This window comes from Uloborus diversus, chromosome 7 (assembly GCF_026930045.1).
Source record: "Uloborus diversus isolate 005 chromosome 7, Udiv.v.3.1, whole genome shotgun sequence".
In the NCBI taxonomy this organism is placed as follows: Eukaryota; Metazoa; Arthropoda; class Arachnida; order Araneae; family Uloboridae; genus Uloborus; species Uloborus diversus.
In genome coordinates this window covers 115,446,148-115,465,211 of record NC_072737.1, presented here as the reverse complement: position 1 = coordinate 115,465,211, position 19,064 = coordinate 115,446,148, and the positions used below count along the sequence as shown (strand labels likewise).

Here is a 19,064-nt window from a genome sequence, read left to right as displayed (position 1 = left end):
GGTGCCTTCCATTAATTAAGGCAGAATGGATGCACTAGCGCAGCTAGATAGAATTTACCTTCTGCCGAAGGGGGAGGGGGATCATAGCTGGTATTATGTTTGGCAATATGTGGTAAAACCAAAGGTTCTGGAAGGGGGCAGGTTTACTCATGGGCGCCCATATGCAAATTCTAAGGGGGGCTCAGATATTTTTCCAATGATTTAACAGAATATTTTCCTTATGGAAACTGATTTCAGTACAGATTAGAGATATCAAAATTTGATGTTTTTAATAATTTATTCATTGATGGATAGAAAAGAATTTTTTTTACATTTTTGCAAAGAAAAAAGCACTAAAAGCAGGGAAGTTCTCATCTCAAAGGGGGCCCCCCTTGCCCCCCTATATGGACACCTTGGGTTTACTACCCTTCCCCCTTGCTGCGACCTTAAATTTATGTATGATGCAAGATATGAACTGTAGTATTAATAACTCTAAAATTAAACGATCACAGCTATTTTTAGCATCTCTATCAAGGTGTTTCATTCATTGAAAATAGGGAACACCTTATAATTTAGTCTATCGTATTTTCACGCTTTGTATTTAAGATGAAAATTTAGGATTGTGGAAAATGAAAGGAAAAAAAAAAAAGAATTGGAGATTTAAAAAGATTACATTTGAATGCTATATGATCATAGATATTTTTAGCTCCTCTATCAACGTGTTTCATGCAATGAAAATCAGAAATTCTCCCCAATCATTTAGTCTATCGTATTTTCACGCTTTGTATTTAAAATGAAAGTTTAGGATTGTAGAAAATGAAAGGGAAAAACAATTGGAGATTTGATGAGATTACGTTTGAATATTTCGTTATCTTTAAAATTAACTGTGTTAAATATTGTCTTGATGTTAAAAATCGAAAGAGTAGGCATATATTCTTCTATTTTATCATTCGAAAGTTAGTTATCTTTGCACATTTCGTTCCTATAAGATTAGTTTCTCTCCTCTAAAAATGTCAAGGAGCATTGTCACTTCTTGAAAAACACTCTAGAGATATATCTGGTAATGATAACAATAATAAGTTTTGCATATTGTCACTGATGAATATACAGAAGGAGCATTTTTTAAATTTGAATAGAACGGATGTATAATGTAATGTGAATGAAATTGATAAAGCAGTAGTAATAACAGCAGTACTTACTCTTGTTTTCACTGCAATCACTGGGCAAATATGTTAATTAGTATTTTTTCCCGCGTATGTAACAATGGTGTAAAGTGATCATCCATCTGTGAGAAATTGGATGACTTTGCGAGCACGATACATTTAACGTGACCCAGTCACCATTAACAAATATGAAGGATCTTTCACCGGATAGCATCGAACGCTTAACCCTCCAGTTACGAGTCCAACGCCTTACCGATCGGCCCACCACAGCCAGGAAATAAATAAAATACCATGAGTTAATACAACAGCTATTCTGTCAAAGGAAAACCGTGGCTGCCCGGAATTTACTTGAAAAATATTATTTAACACATTTGGTGGGTTTACAATGAACCGGCTTAATGCCAGAGGCATTGATTTCTGGTAACATCCGTTTACAAGCTACTATGGTTTACCAGTACTACTTTGGACTAACCGCTTTTCTCCTAGTAAGAAGTAGGTAGAAAATTGTACTTCTAATGAACCCTTTTTTCCCTGAGCACAAGGATTTTTCTTACTGCAGTTTGAAAATATTTCATTAGAGTTGACTTTTTAGTCACTGAAAGCGAGTCCAATGTGACAAAAATATTAAAAATGTGCTTAGCAGTAGCTTCTAAATTTGCAAAAACCTGCCACCTTTTAGAACGACTCGCAGACCTCAAACCCGGTAGTTAACTGATTGGCTATTTCATATCAATTGACAATGTGTGTAACGCAATAGAAAAATGATGAATAATGCAATATACGCTATAATGCGACAATTTTTCCGAAATTAGAAAAAATAGCTCTGTTGACAAACCCAAAAGTTATGAAGATGCATTTTATTAATTCCTAGGTAATATACGCACAAAGTGGAAATTGAAGTGTTGTTTAACTGTACCTCGTGCAATTTATAGAGTTGTCCTTTTTCCCGGTTTGTTGCTCTGTTGTTGTGACGTAACATCAGTTAAGAGACAAATAGCGAAGGAAAGGGGAAAAGATAGCATTAAGTGAGATAGCATTTATGAAACTTTTTCCTTGAAAAGAAAATATCCAGCCCTAAGCATCCGGACCATGAATTCCTTATGACACTCTTCATCTCTCGCAGTGACACCCCAGGGCACCACAGCACCCAGTTTAGGGATTACTTACTAAAGTACAGAGCACAGGAGTTCCCAAACTTTTCCACTTCGCGGCACCCTTTGAAGAGTAAGAATTTTTTCACGGAACTCTAGTATATCTCTATTATATAACAGTGTCTTAAAAGGTAAACCATATTAAGTCACAATAAATGAATTTTAAGCGTCTGCTGCTTACAAATTTTCAATTTCTTCTTACTCTACTATTATCCTCCAATCTATAATTTGCCATTCTTTGTTATGTGATTGAATAATAATTTCCATCATTCACAACAATCTTACTACTACTAAGAAATTGAAAGCTTGTAAACGGCATTAATATAAAATTCACTCATTGTGACTAAGAACCTCTCTCTAAGACCTCTCTCAGAAACTGCTATATATAGTTGGAACTAAGTTAATACAAAATGTCAAACTACGAATTTGTTCGTATTAGCTGTTATTCGTAAGAACCGTGAATGAGTGATTCTGTGAAAAAATAAAGAAATGCTTACCTATATTTAAAAAATATTACTATTAATACACAAATGGTAATAAATCGCGAAATCGGATTTAATCCACAATGGAAAATGAACAGCTTTATCTCCAAGTAAATTGAAATGTCCACAGAAAAGCAAGTGTACGGGCATCATTTTCTATGCAAAATATTTAATATTTTGTTCTCGATCCGCATTGGGACTTCTACTACCTATAACAAAACGATGAATAATTTCTAAAAAAGAAATTTAGTTTTCAATCACGAACATTTTGAGTAAAGAGGTTAGAAATTTTTGTTCGTCTTAGCCGAGACTTTCAGCTTAATCCACATATTAAACGGGACATTTTTAATGTAATAGGGAAGTTGCAACCTATAAAATGTTCATATTTTGACTATTGGGTATTGTTAATTGACCCTCAAAACTAAAAAATTCACCATCGCCGAATTTTAAAACACCGTGGTTGATTTTTAATGAATTTTTAAAAATCTACGCGCAAAAGTGCGCTCTTCTGAAACGTCACGAGCCTACGTCACAGGGCGCGAATGGGCAGCCTTCCGCCAAAGATCCCTCGTTTTCGCTAGGGACATCTTGAGCGCGCTGATATTTTTATTTTTTAGAAATTCAATAATCCTTTTGAACACACTATGGAGGCCGGATTCGTTAAAGTACAATCTAATAATCTTCCTCAAGTAACATCAATGATGGTATTCGAATATTTCCGAGAGGATGAGAGGTTTAATGTTCCAGAAACGCGAGGAATTAAACAACAAAGGTAAGCCTTACGTTTCGTCTTCGAAGTCAACTGCACGTCCTTCGGCTTCTCCAGCGGCGGAAGAGCGCATGACGTCACTCCTGTGCCATCTGACGTCACAAGCGCTTGAACTTTAAAAATTAATTTAAAAAAAACTACTTATCGTATCGCAAAAATTTTTTCACCTATGATGTTCATACATGTTACTCTATCATATAAAAATAAATTTGAAAAATCAAAAACTTCCCTATTAGATAGCAAACCGAACTTAAAGAACAAAATGTTTGTTTTAACCGTGATTCCGTATTAAACGTGATCGTATTTAGAGAGTTCAACTGCATATTGAAACCATGGGCACTTCACGGCACCCCTCATCTCTTCCTGCGGCACCCATGGGAACCTCTGGTATAGGAGTAATGAGTTACATAATTTGTGGTTACATAAACGAAAGCTTGAAGCTAATTTTTTTCCCGCCAGCACAAAAAACTCGACGTCACTTTAAAAGCTTGAACAACTCATAGTTTTCCACTCGCACTTTATTGATCTGAATTTGTTTATAACTTTTGACCAGTTTGCTTATAATTTTTTAAGAAATTTGTTGGCGTGCTAGCAAAAATCATTCTCTTGATCACACTTAATTTCACTTAAAGAGTACGCCGAGCGGCCGAGCCCTGAAAGCAAACATTTGCCACCGCAGATTAAAATCAGTTCTTTACAGAAGTTAGATCGAAGATAAAAATCTCGCATCTTACGTTGCCATTTGAGGTTTTTCTTTTCTTTTTTTTTTCTTTTCAAAAGCTAGTCTAACATTCGTCCAATCAAAGCAAACGATTTCATGAAAACTTCAGACCATGTTATCATTTTTTTCAATGCTAACATGTTCTAATATTCATTAAGAATGTAACGCTCGAAATTGCGTGACGACGTTTCCAAATTTTGTGAGGCATTTTTTGTTAAAATAATTGACAGTTTTCAGCAAACGAAAAATTGACGTTTAAATAAGATAACAAAAAAAGTACGTTTTGATTTTAGAAATCGCATCATTCGATATAAAAATCAACAAAATAATCATGCGTTTCAATGTGGTATCTGCAAATTTTATGCATGTAACAGGACAAACGACGTCATTATGGATAAGATGTCATCCAATGGTATAATGGATTGAGCAGACTGCTCCCTCGCCATAGACATCGGGTTCGAACCCCTACAAGGATATAACTGTTATCAATCGGTATTGCCGATCATGTACTAGTGGTTCGGAGTCTACTTGAAGCTTTTCGAACTCCGTCAGGTGAGCCTGAAAAGTGAATAAGAAATAAGTTGCCTGGATTAAATTATTCTGCAGAATTCTTCAAGCACTTGGAAGGAGGAACGAAAAGACAAATTAGCAAATTTTTATGAGAAGTGAGATATTTTGTCTGTAATAAATGGTAAGTAATAAATTTTAATTGCATAAAATGCTACTTAATATGGGAAATTGCATAACTATGTGGAGTAAAATTGAGCAAAAAGTAATGAATATTATTTTTTGTTTGATACTTTTATGTTGCTAATTATCGGAAAATAATTAGATAAATTTATAGCTTCGTTTAATTAAAAACAAATATCCAGGAATATAATCGTTTTGTATTAAATATAGTTTCGCCGATCTATTGTAACGTGTAACGCAGTAAATAAGCTACCGAATACATTAGTGCATTTTTACTGAATAGTACATATGTTTTATAGTTGAAAATTTTGTCGAATGCTAGACATCAGTTCTAAAACAAACTGCATTTGTGCTAAAAATCAATAGAGGTAGTGTAGATGTTGTAATTCTTTGCAGTTGAAAACACTAGCCTGGGGGGGGGGGAATTCTATTTACAATTACAAACTTAACAAAAGATTTGAATAACTTTTTTTTTATTTATTCAAATTTATCACTATTTTCTTTTTAGATTTTAATTTTAAGAGTTAAAACTAAGCATCATTTCTTCTAGTTGAAAAACTGTAATCTCATTTGTGAAATCAGATGCAATTTATTTTCGTTCCCTTATTTCTGCCTTTTTTGTTTCCCAAGATGCAGTTCATTTCAATACATTTTACCTATTTCATTTTTGATTGAACTGCTGCTTCTTCAATTCATTGTCAATCACGTTATTTTCCAAAGTTTTTGAAACATTTTTTTGGCATTAGTAGAGGTTCATTTTTTACTCTGACTATGTGAATTTTGCATGTACGTAGACTCTCGCTACAACGCGATCCGACTTACTATACTGGCTATACTACCCGACTGGCTATAACGCGAGGTTTTCGGGAGCAACGAAGAGTTAAAGCGAATTTCTCGCTCTCAACACGAAAATATTTGGAAAGGAATCGTGGTGCTAAGTTTCGGCTTTTTTATTCAGTACCAAACATCGACTTCGTGAATGTACTTCCATCCCTTCAGCATCACTGCCTGCGCGAAAGTTCCCACACACTGCACTATAAATATAGCTTTATGAGTGTTTATAATCCACAACTCCTCATTTTTCAATTATTTATTCTAAATACGAGGGTGATGAAATATTGTAGCACCTAGGTACGCTGTTTCATCTGAAGTTTGAAGATGGAAACAAAAAGCGAAAGTTTTTGCGACAATTTAAGAAAAGGTTAAGATTTTTTATATGCTTGAACAACTAGAAAGTGGGTCAAAGGTAGCACGACACTTAGGTATGAGTGAATCTTTCATACGTATAATTAAAAGTCAAGAAGAGGCAATCCGTTTAAGTCCAGACCTAAGTTTTAATTTACATTCCTTAACCGATTACAAGAGGCGCAAACTTCGACTTTGACTTTGTTATTCCACGTTAATTATTTGCATTTGAAGTCCAAGCATCAACGGCTAGAAGTAATCTTATCGTTTCGAATTGGAAAATTCCTCCGGATGCTGAGAAAAGTAATAGCAGTTTTATTTTATGAATTTCAAAACTAATGATTCTCCCTATACTTCTTTGCTTTCTAATGAGCGGCGTGACAGTTCTATGATTTAAACGATGCAACAGGAATAAATTATTAATTACTGCAATAAGAAGTTTAGTGCTATGTTAAGAAAGATAAAAATATTCTTATTATAAATAAAATCGTTATTTATTTAAATATTACTCACTATTGCAAAAACTACGACTAAAACAACAACAAATCTGAGTAAGTGATGTGTACAATGATTATACAGAAGATGATTTTAAAACGTTTGAATTTACAAGTAATTTACACAGATACATAGCATTCTCTTTTGCTGTATTTACACATCGATGTGCAGATAAGTTCATTTTTGAAGCACCCTCAGTTATTTCAGATCAGTTGTTTTTTACACTTGCGTGACATAAATTCGCTTTAAGCACTTTAAATTGCGAGCAAACTCAAACAAACAAGAACGTGCTTCTCATCAATTACTGTAAACCCCAAAATCATAAATTTAAGTTCAGGTTAAATTTTTAGGCATACTGTCCCATTGATATCTACCTTGATAAGCAGTAAATAAGTTGCCGAAGGGCTTTAGCTGTAGGTGATAAGTTAATCACTGATCTTCGTTTGCTGGTGGAAAAACGTTTTCTAGCTTCATTTACAGACGGAAGTTACATGAAGACGGGTAGCAAAGATTCGATAAGATATTTAAAATTTTTAATCAGGTGTATTTTTTTTTTTTTTTTTTGAGATTAGGATAGGAATAAAAATGCACCAATCAGGATAGTCTTTCCATCTTTTCCACATCGTCAATTTTCCCCGGCTTGCAACAAAGAGGTCGTGTCACATCCTGAGAATGAGTCGAACCCTCTTTAAGCAACTGCTTTTTGCTGACCGAATTTGTGAGCAAAATCTTGGACTAGTATTAGCCGAAAGTGTTTTCCAGCTACAAATGAAAGCCCTATCTTCGCTCTCCCCTTTTTGTACAACTCATGGAAGTATGATATGCTTAAAATGACAGCGGGCGCCAACAGTTCTTACGCATATGCTTCTGTATCCTCTTTCTGCAGCATCCAAAACATGTCCGAAAATCCTACATTCAGCTTCCTGTGATTTGATGGAGCTAGAGGTGTCGTATTCAATGAAAATCCCCGTCGAATCTTTAAGAGCAAATCAAGATGTTATAGGCAGTGCAATCATAAAAAACAATTCTGTCTTCTTATGCGCATTGCGAAAGAAACTGATCCAGTTCTCTGGAAGCAAACCATTTTCTCCAAAATGATATATTTCTCCTATTCCTCTTATATGTCCTGCATCTGTATCCTAAATAGACTTCAGATACTAAAACAAAAAATTTTCGGTCCTAGGTCGTTTTATGTGAACGATGAAAGAACTATCATAGACAATAGCATCACAATGTATCTCTGCACTTATTTTAAAATTGGCATTCATAATTTTCATCTTCAGCATCCTTTCTCAAAACGTTTTCGTCTTCTCTCGAGTAGTCTTCATCAGTAGGAATACTATTACTTAATTCATTGAGCAGAAATGTTAATAATTTGACTTATTTCCCGTTCAAAGAGCTCCATTTATTGAAATCGATGGAGGGTGAGGTTGATTTTCATAGAGGAGAAATTCGTCCAGGTTTAAATGTACGATATCGCAAATAATGAAAAGCTTTGAAAATGAATCTCCATTGAATTTTAATCTTTTCATTAAACATACGTACTGGTTTTTCTGTAAAAATGAAAGACTAAAAAGTTTTTTTTTCTACCCGTGAATATGAATTGACTTTTTAGTCACAATTCCTTTCTGTATGAATTTGTTGTAACTTTTTCCCCCAACTTGCCTAATCTTCATGAGTTGCTCCACATATTATTCGTCTACTGCTATATTCCTCTCTAATGAGAACAATTCTTTCGGTGTTTCAAGAAATGGATTTCCATGTTCAGCTATTGCTCTTCAAGGCTTGACTCTTCAAGACCTTTCTTGAAAACAGGCTTTGAAAACTTAACATTTCTTCATTGCGTATATACAGTGTTTCTTTAAATGAGCCGAGGGAACTTTTCCAAATTGTGTAAAAAATCGATAACTTCAAGACCAACCAACATCCATCTTCTTAACGCAATTGGATCTGTGATAGACCAATTATACCCCCGTCTCCTTTTACCACCGCATTGTTTTGCTTTTGCATGTAAGCATGGTTCATTCCAATTACAGAAAACACGTTTATTGTCTTTTTTACAACAAATATTCCTTCTTCGAAGGCTTTGTGTACGTCTGAAGGTTTGTGGGTTAAAGAAGAATATTATTCACGAAAACTGGTAACCATCGAGCATACTTACTAAAAAATATATGTACATCTTTTAGTATAGCAATAAAATGGGAAAAAACACAGAATCAACTCCTTCAAAGGTTCAGAAACGATATTAAAGTTGGTTGAAAACTGTGATCTAATAAAAATTAACATTAAAAGCCCCAGCTTTAATACGGTGCTTCAAAATTTGAACATTGGGATGGTGCTTTCTTTCTCGGATTTTTAAGTTGTAAAAACTTCTCTGTCAAAAGTGTCTTCATTGCATCGATGTGAATCTTTTTGTAAGAAGTAGTTAGAGATATTTTATAATACCCTTTAGGTATGTTTTTTTTCCCATAAAATGAGCAAAAGCTTACAAGTGATTAATCGGGTAACGGAGAATTGACAACAGCAACAATAGCAATGATAGAAATAATAAGACATTTTTCATTCAAACTTTAAATCTTTTTATTAAAATTATGTTGTCTTGACATTAATTTCACCAATTTTCCTGTAAATCCTTATTCTCTTATACCTTTTGGAAATAGTTTCGATTATTCCTGCTCAGTCAAAAAAAAAAAAAAAAAAAAAAAAAAACGAGGTGCATCATGGCCGGATAATTGGTCAGTTCGGGCAATTAGAGTTCGGATAACTGGAACCCTACTTTGTTATAACTCTAATTAAATTTAGAAACCAGTAATTATGTAATGGGGGGAGGGGGTGAATTCACGTCAGAGAATTTAAAAATTAAAAATATCGATTTTTTTTAAATAACCACTTTTTGTGAAGTTATTTCGGAAATTAGACATTTAATGGAGCTTTAAACGGTAAAAAATATAATCAACATCTATGGAGTGATACAAGCAATAATTTAAAAATTTATAATATTTTTTTTAAAAAAAATCACCACTTTTGGTTTTGGACCAAAAATGGCTGCCAGGGGGGCTTTGGGGGGGATTTTGGAATGCCTCCCCTTCCTAAAATATTTGTATATACAATGTATGCAAACATGTCAAGTTTCAAAATTTTATCACAAAATGCAGTTTCTTCCCCCGTAGCCCCCTGACTGTTAGATCCGGAACAGTTCAAAAGTACAGTCAATCCGTTGCAAACGCACTAAATTAATTTTCATGGATTTTAACTCCATTTTAAATTTGTGCCAGCAGGTAGCGCTGGAAGCTAAACTTTAGCAGCCTTACGTCTGTCATCATTAATAACAAGGAAACTGTAACCTGTAAAATAAATAATGAAAAATTGAAACAAATGCTATGTTTCTGATTCCAAGCCAAGAAACAAGTTAGTCATGTGTATCTTAAGATATCGTGTTTTAAAGAACGCTTTATGCTTTGCCCAAGTGGCGGAGAGCCAAACGCCACGGGAGTGAAAATTCGCAACTTGTGTATCACGAGGATACTGTTGACTACCATTCTCAGATAGATTTAGTGTCTCAACGTGAACAATTTCCGATGTGCAATTGCCGTTATGAAAGATAAATTGCAACTTAAAAAGTGTATTCTTCAAGAAGAGGAAAAATGTAAACTCTTAAGTCATACAATCATATTTTTTCAAGGAACTTAAGTTTCTTGCTTTCTTTCTGTTATTTGTTTTCTACGGATCGCATTCCAAGCTCAATAGAGAATGCTACTGAATTTATTAATAGCCTTTTCAGTTTATATATAGGATTCTCCTGAACTGGCAGAAATTGTCTTAGAGATGTTGCGGATTCGCACGCTATGATAATAGTGCTTTAAAGCATTTGTCTTAAACCTTAACTGGTAAAGTGGGATATTTTACAACACAGAAGAATTGGACGTTTTGCATTCAAACGTTTTGCAATGTTAACTTATAAGTTTTTTTGTATATGTATGTCACTTCATTACTTTTTACAGCTAGATTTACACGAATAAATACTAGAAAAATCATTGGAAATTTTCCTACTTTGAAAGTCTCATGTATATTTCTTTTTTTTCGGGGGGGAGGGGGGGGGTCGTGATCTACTTATCCTAGTGGCTCACTTCCCCTAACTAACCCTATAAGAAAGTGATATTTGTTCTGACTTGCGAGATTCAATTCAATATGAGGTCGACCCTCAGGGTCGGAGTTTTTCAAAAGTGTTATTGTAATTAATTTTTTCTGTCTCACGAGATTCAACTTTTTCAACTTTATATATGAGGTAGACCCTCAGGGCCCTGGGTTTTTCAAAATTTTTATTGTAATATATTTGCTCTGACCCTAGAGATTCAACTAGATTAAACTTAATATGAGGTCGACCCTCACAGTCGGAGACTTTCAAAATTGTTATTGAAAAATAAGTTCATGCATTTCTACCTCTCGACAGATTGGTAAAGATTTTTAGCGCAATTCCCTTGCCGATACTTAGTTAAATACTAGTATAGGAGAAAAAATAAAAACTTGACTCCAATAATGAATCCAACATCAATTGCAGAACTTGCAATTCCGACTATTGACATTTTCCTTTTCCGTTTGCAGTCTTCTTCGAAAAGAATCGGTACCAGCTGTGCTAACTGCAAAACAACGAACACTACTCTATGGAGGCGAAACCACCACGGCGAGCCCGTTTGCAATGCGTGCGGTCTTTATTTCAAATTGCACAATGTACGTAAGTTATTTTGTTATTTTATACTCTATTAACAATGAGATAACATTAAAAGCGTCTGTAGAATGACACAACTGCAACCACTGATTGTAAATTCTTATTCATTCGTTATAAATTTTCTCACTATCGCCAGAGGCGTGCGCCGAGCTTCAGTAATGGGAGTACCACTACACCAGGGAGCCTATAGGTTTCAGTGTACGCCACTGCCAAGATTTTTTTTTTTTTTTTTTGGGAGTGACCCCAATACTTACATTAAAGAGATGATCACTTCGATTATTTTTCATTAAATATGCTGAAAATATCCTTGAAGATTATACCTTTTACGATTTTGTTTTCAAACTAGTTTTATTGGAATGATTTTACAAATTGTTTCACACATTATACTTTATTCACTAACTTTATATGATCCAAGTGCAATGTATTTTCCTGTTTCATTTAAATATTGTTATCAGTTCCGTGCAGCTTCAAACTTTCTTGAAATGACGACACAGTTCTTGAAAAAACACAGGAGATTTATTTACAACTATGTGCAAGAAATATCGTTACAACTGCTAAATTAACCATAGCAATTAGGCAAATATCGATTAACACCGTATACTCAACGGTCAACCACGTATTTACATCAAAATACGCAAAAACACAGCGCAAGGCTTTCCAAAGCAAGAACTAAAACGAGACTAACTCATCCCGCCGTCGGCTGTGGCTATTTATAAATCCTAGAGAAGTTTCGACAAAACTCGAAATGCTCCTCGTATTTTCTTTTTATTCCATTCACAAATGTTATCCGGGGACCATATACTTCAGTCGAATGTTAGGAGATCGTATGTACATTGTACATTACAAGAAACTATTTACAGGTTACGTTACTAAGATAATTTTAGATGAAAAAAATAATGGAATTAACTCCAAATTTAGCTAGATTACAACAAATTAATCATAAGAATAATTACTATTTACAGAATTTGTAAAAATATTTAAAATATATTGTCACTTTTATATTAATTAATGGAATCAAAACATTCTTGTCATTCTGTCACAACACATGAACTTCAATTATTTTAATCCAATGCGTGAAAAATTATTCAGATTAACAGTTTTCTTATTGTTACTTCTGTATCTTAATAAGTACTCCTCAGCTAAACGAATTAATTCATACAAAATTGAGAATTCACATAAATTTTGTTTTGTACTAAGAATTCCGAAAGCTTAGTTGACAAAAATGTCAAACAACTCACGAACCAAACAATAGCGTGAAAAATGCAAAATAAAACTGTAAAAATAATTCTTTGTTTTTGTTTTAGCACTTTAGTTATAAAAGATGAAATGGAAGAGAAAAAAATGTCAGTTTTATAATAAAAACTATTTTACTGTAATACTTCAGATTTTTGTTTGATCAAAAATGTCATTTTGTCTCGCATAAATTTGCCCTGTTAACTGGGTTTCCAATTTTGGAGAAACAATATGAGGAGCATCTTTGGTGATTTGAGAAGTATTTTGAAATTTTGTGGAGCCGCTGAGCATTTTGTATAAAAATCATTAAAAAAACAAAAATCACGTTTTTTTAATTAATGAAATAACTTTAAAAAGGGATGATACTTACAGAAAACATATATGATTTCTAGGATGCACTTAAGTTCAAAGCCCCTGCATTAAAGGGGATTAAATAAGTAAGTAATTGAAATAATTGAAACAAATAACTTTTGAAATTTTACAATCAATTTGAATTCAAATACATATGAGGTGACATGAGTTTAAATCTTTCTTTCTTTTTTCTTATTCCTTTTTTTTAATTACATTTTCCAAAATTTATACTTTTATCTTAAAGTTTCGTTGCTTAATTTTCCTTTGAAAGTGCAAACTTTTGAAGTAATATACACCTGGTTTAGAAAATGGTCCCGATGAGGTAATACAACAGGCAACTCGTCCCTCTGCTATTACTCAAGGTACCTAATATATTTTGCGCTAAACACAAAATCGGACTACTCAGCTCTATATTTTTTAATGAAACATTTATTGAACATCGCATTTCAAAAATTCTGCATTTGATTCGTTTCTTATCTTTTGTTTGGTCGTGTGTGTGTGTATAGTATAGCGCTATTTGCTCAAACAACGTGCTGTCGGTGCGGCTTAATCGAATATCGTTGGTTCCAAGAAATATTATTCGATAAAGCGGTCTATTTGATTAAACGGGGAAATTTTATTTACCTTTCTAAATTGACAACATTTGTCTTAAAACTTAATAATAAACAATCAATAGCTATATAAAGGAAATAATTAATGTTATTGCTAAAAATATTTTGAAATAAGCTAAATAAACAACAAAATAGTTTAATAATTAGTATACAATTACAAGTACGTATGAAAATTATAAAAAGTACAACTTGAGTTATGGAATCTTTTTTGGCACCTTTTTTCAGTATACGTAATTTTTTTAAAGGTTTCATATTAGGGCATTGCTTGCTCAAGGTCTTTTGGAAACACTCTTTTCTGACTTCTTTTTTCCCCCCTCCTCACTACCGTAGCTTACGTTTAATATTATATAATTATCAGCGTCTGAAATGTGTAATTATCGACTGCACTATTTTTTTGTAATGACTAAGACCAAAGAAATTTGATAGAATAGTGGAAACATTTTGATGGAATATGATAGCGATAAATATTACATACTTTATATTTTAACGTGAAAAATTGTTCTTACTTAATTTCTTTATAATTTATCCAAAAATTTTCTCAACAAAAATATGTGTGAAAGCTGATTATTATTCGATTATCCGGGGAAACTATTCGATTAAGCTGGGATCTTTAACATTGCATCTATGGGGAAATATTCGGTTCCGGAAGGTTTTATTCGTATGAGCGGGGTATTCGTTTATTCGTTACCCGATTAAGCGGAGCTGGCAGTATTTACTTTTCTGCGGTAGTTGAATAAATCAAAAGTGTTAACGTACAAATATTCAAATTAAATTCCAGACACGTGTAACGTAGGTCATAAGAAATTCCCTTTCAATGTAAAAGATGCAGGTTTCCAACTTTACATGAAACGGTTACCAACAACAAAAAATGCAAAAAACATTTCTCAAATGTCTTTTCATTTATAAGTTCGCATCTTTTGCATTAGAAAGTGTTTTTCCCATAGACTAATAATAAGATTATTATTAGTCTATGGGACTCTTATTAAAAGTCTATGGTTTTTCCTATCTATAGGTTATTACCATTGCAACCAAAGTTTAGGTTTTCCCCCTATATCTTGGGTTTTCAAAAGAAATCTTTGGTTATTAGGCAGCCCAAACTTGGGTTTTCCCCTCAGATTCTGATTTCTTGAACTGCCCTTGGGCTTTTAATAGATATCTTGGATTTTTGGGATTTTGTTTGAAGTACTTAAATTTTAGGCTTTGTTCCTGAAAAAGATACGTTTATTAAATATTTTGTTGATAAAACAAAACTTTGATGACAACAATAGCAGCGGACTTCCACCCCATTCTTAATATTAACAATTGACAACTATTACAGTAATTTATTCAGTAAGTTACCGCCCTATAGCCAGGGCTAAGGCAGAAATACATGAAATACACCGTCAGCTCAGTCAATTCCAGCCGAGGACTGCAGTTTCGTGTTTATAAGCACTTATCAGCCCAGCACGAATAATAGGGTGGTAACTTACTGAATATACAGTAGAACCTCTCAATAAGGGACACTAATGGGACCAGACATTATGTCCCTTATATAGAGGTGTCCCTTCTACGAAGGTATATTTTAGTTTCTTTCTGGAACTCAGTATATACATATATTTTTTTTAACAAACTATTAACATTTAAGATTAAATACTATACATTTTTCACACACAACTAAATAAGATTCACACTTAATGATTTTTTTAAAGTTTTTATTGCTTTATTAATTTTATTTAAGTCAAAAATTTGATAAGTCCAAAGCTTTGCCGCATAGAGCAATTATTTTGAAGTAATTCATAGCATGAATTTTTTTCATGTCATTAATTTACAATGCAAAACATTGTGAATTACAATTAGTGTTCACATTTCAATTTTTTTATAAAATGCTAGTCAGTTTCTGTGCGTTCTCCTTTGTCCTTGAGCTACTTGATTAATTATCTGGGTAGGCGAATCATGCATGTAACTCTCTGCAAGACTTTTACATTAAATGCTTGTTTCTGTAACATATGTTATATGTTAATGTTAAACTCTCCTGAATTAATTTTTAGAGGAAAAGGTGTACCTGAACTCCAGTAAATTCACTTTTTTATGCACTTATACATAATTTTTGGTAATTTTTTTTCTCTGTGACTGTTCCTTAAATAGAGTGTCCCTTAATTAGAAGCAAATACATGGAGATCCCTATTCAAAGGCACTGGGACAAGAGAAAATGTCCTTTAAATAGAGATGTCCCTTAAGGGAGGTTCTACTGTACCTGCCTTGCCTTCAATATTCGAATTGAACCGAACCATTGCTTCGGTCACTCGTCTGGTCAGTGCTAATTCTGTATTAGCTACCAATTTGTTTGGCTCTCTTGGCGTCCTTAAGAGGTTTTCTATCTCTAGCTCAGTCACTTTCCTATGCCGGGCTGAGGAGTGTTTGTAAGCACGAAACTGCAGTCCTCGACTGGAATTGACTGAGCTGGCTGTGTATTTTATGTATTACAGAAATAATTAAAAAAACGTGAATACATTTTAAGAATTATTAGCTGGATTTTCTTGTCAAGATCTTAGGAATACTATGAGTTCAATATCGGGTTTTGTGAAAAATCTCACTGTCAGCTCTGATTATTACTATATTCATTCATTACACCATTTACTGGAGACAATAGTGGTACACATAAAAAAAGAGCAATAATCATTAATTTAAAACCAGAATTTATTGCTGTTTCTCACCAGTAGTGGCGCAAAGCTAATTGACATAACTGCTGCATAGAGGCATATAAACCTAATAATCAAGAGCTGCTCGAAATAAAAACCTCACAATTTAGGAAAAATTATTCCAAACTTTATTTATACGCCAAAAACGGAAGAGTAAACATAGCATCATAAACAAGGTCCAACAAACAGATTTTATTTTATGCGTATACTAGCTGCTTGCCCGGCGTTGCACGGTATACCTCAAAAAATAAAACTCTTCAAATATATACATTTTTGAAATAATAAATTGATAAAGTTTCAATGTAAAATATGTTAGAAGAGGAACGGGATAAGGGAGTCAGAAAAGTGTTCCCAAAAGGTGCCTTTGAGCAAGCAATCCACTATTATGAAATTTTTCAAAAAATAATGTGCTGGAAAAAGGTGACAAAACAAACATTTCACAATTCAACTTATTTGTTACTTCTTATAATTTTCATATACAGTGGCTCCCAAAAGTATTCATACACTTTGAAATTTTTTCGTAAAACCAAAATAACGCGAAATTGAATTCGAATATGAAATCCAATATTTTTTCACATCATTCCTATGTTATTCTAAATACAACCGAGTAGTTTTTTCAAAATATTGACGAATCTTCTTTTTGAAATGGATCGAAAAACAAAGAGACAGAAAAATAACAGGCCACAGAAGTCATCGTACACTCAAATATTTTCGAATAAATTCATGATTAAAATTATCACATGTCGTGCTTTTATTCATTCATTTATTTATTTATTTATTTATTGGCATTGTGTTGACCCTTAAAAGTCATTTGGCTTCAATTTTTTGTTTATTTATTCCTTAATATTGTGCTTATTACTTTAAAATGGCTGGTATTCGTGAAAAACACCATTCGAAATAGGAATTTTTTCCTCACAGTAGCGGTAAATTGGTTTAAAATGTCTCTAAATTAGTTAAGTTATTCCATTCTATAGTAAAGTGCTTGATAAAATGCTTTAAAGAAAAGAATCAGACGGAAAAAACAAGGTAAGAAAAGGTCAACCCCGGCAAAGTTGACAAAGCGTGATCGCAGATTTAAAGTTAAAAAAATTATGAAAAATATACATTTGAGTGCTGTAAAAGTTTCTGCAGAGTCAAATGAAAAATTTTACATTTAATTTTCAAATCGCCAAGTTCTCTGATTAGCTGGATTAAACGGGATCTCTACCCGCAGAAATTTTCTTGGTCGTGCGCAAAACAGAAAGCTTACGCTTTTCGTCTTAAAATCAATGATAAGTAAGCTCAAAAAGTTTTGGAATTCCGTCTTACTTACAGATAAAAATGAATTCAACATTTAGGTTAAAGTGTTGTAAAATTGTAAATAGAAGAAAAAAATTAAGAACTTAATCTTAAGAACTTTGTTGGAACAATTAATCAGGATGGTGAAGGCGTTCTTCTGTGAGCGTGCATATCAGCATCAGGACTTATAGTACTTTGGATTTTTTTGATGAAATAATGAATCAAGCTGTTCATTTAAGTATTTTAAAAACCAATTTTAAACTCTTAGCCAAAAATTTGTTATCAGAAACAACTTTGTTTTTCATCAAGATAACGATAAGAAGCAAACGGTTTTCAACGTTTGCGTCTAGTGCCTCAAAAAATGTCCTAAAATTTAGAAAATAACATATTTAGAGATATCTGGAGGCTAGATTACGAAAATAAGGCTTTGAAACGAAAATAGAGCTAAAACAGTAAGTCTCGAAGTGTGGTTGAACACTTACTCAGAAATTATGCAAAAAAAAAAAAAAAAAGAAAGAAAGAAAGAAAGAAAAATGAATGAAATCTATTCCTAGACGTTTAAAAGGTGTTGTTGATTCTGCATGATATTCTACTAAATAATAACTTAATAAAAAGTTAGATTATTCAATAATATATCGACATTTTTTAAAGTGTACGAAGACTTTTATAAGATAAAATTTCCGGCACTTTTTGGTTTTTGATTTTCAAAAAATTAATTTTTAATATTTAAAAAAAATTTCATGTACTTTTGTGAAAAATTGATCATAGATCTTATAACTAATTACCCATTCCGAAATATTAATTTTAACCAATAAATATGGGCCTATTTCATTGAAAGTCGTAGGTGTACGAACACTTTTGGGAGCCACAGTAAGTGCCGTTGAGTTAATTTTTCAAGCCTCACACACACTAATGGAACAAAAGCTGATTATATTTTCCCCGATCAGATGTTTTATGAAATGCTGGTCAGGATGGTTAAGCTCACTTGTTAATATTTAACGAATTGAGTGACTCGAATTTCTAAAAAGCTATTGATTACTGCAAGAGTAATGAAGCGATTTTCCGTCAAGGGCGTCGCCCGTCAACAATCCCAACTATCGATTTGCAAGCAAAACGGAGAGCACCGACAATACCAGTCAAATCCAGACGTCTCGTTTTCCAAAACTGTGAACCTGATTTCTTTTGATGTCAATTGCTTCTGCGATGCAGCTTTTGACCGAAATTTTTCACCATTTTTTTTTCTTTTATTAGGCACCGAAAAATTCATTATCCGAAGCACGTCCGGAATTTAATCAACAAGAGCTCTCGTGAGTTTTCACTTCCTCGGTTAATATGCTATATGCAAATGAAACTTTGCTTTAATTGTCTTAAAGTGGTTAACTTAGTTGATTCGTCTCTTCATGTGACACTCTTTGAAGGATTTTATTATAACTTGATCATGGTGTCACTTTGGTTTGAAGGAAAAGCTTTTTGTTGAATAATAGCAATTATAAAGTTAATTGCAACAAAACAATTTCAAGGCGGAACCTGAAAAAGCGTAGAATGGGGTCGT

General features: G+C 33.1%; 1 protein-coding gene across 1 annotated transcript in view; it reads left to right on the top strand.

The window, feature by feature from the left end:
* Positions 1 to 19,064, top strand: part of LOC129226850 (transcription factor GATA-3-like) — a 67,844-nt gene that overhangs the window by 33,389 nt on the left and 15,391 nt on the right. The window contains exon 7 of the mRNA XM_054861480.1: positions 11,238 to 11,363. Coding sequence (XP_054717455.1) covers positions 11,238 to 11,363 — 126 coding nt within the window. The remainder of the gene's footprint in view (positions 1 to 11,237; positions 11,364 to 19,064) is intronic.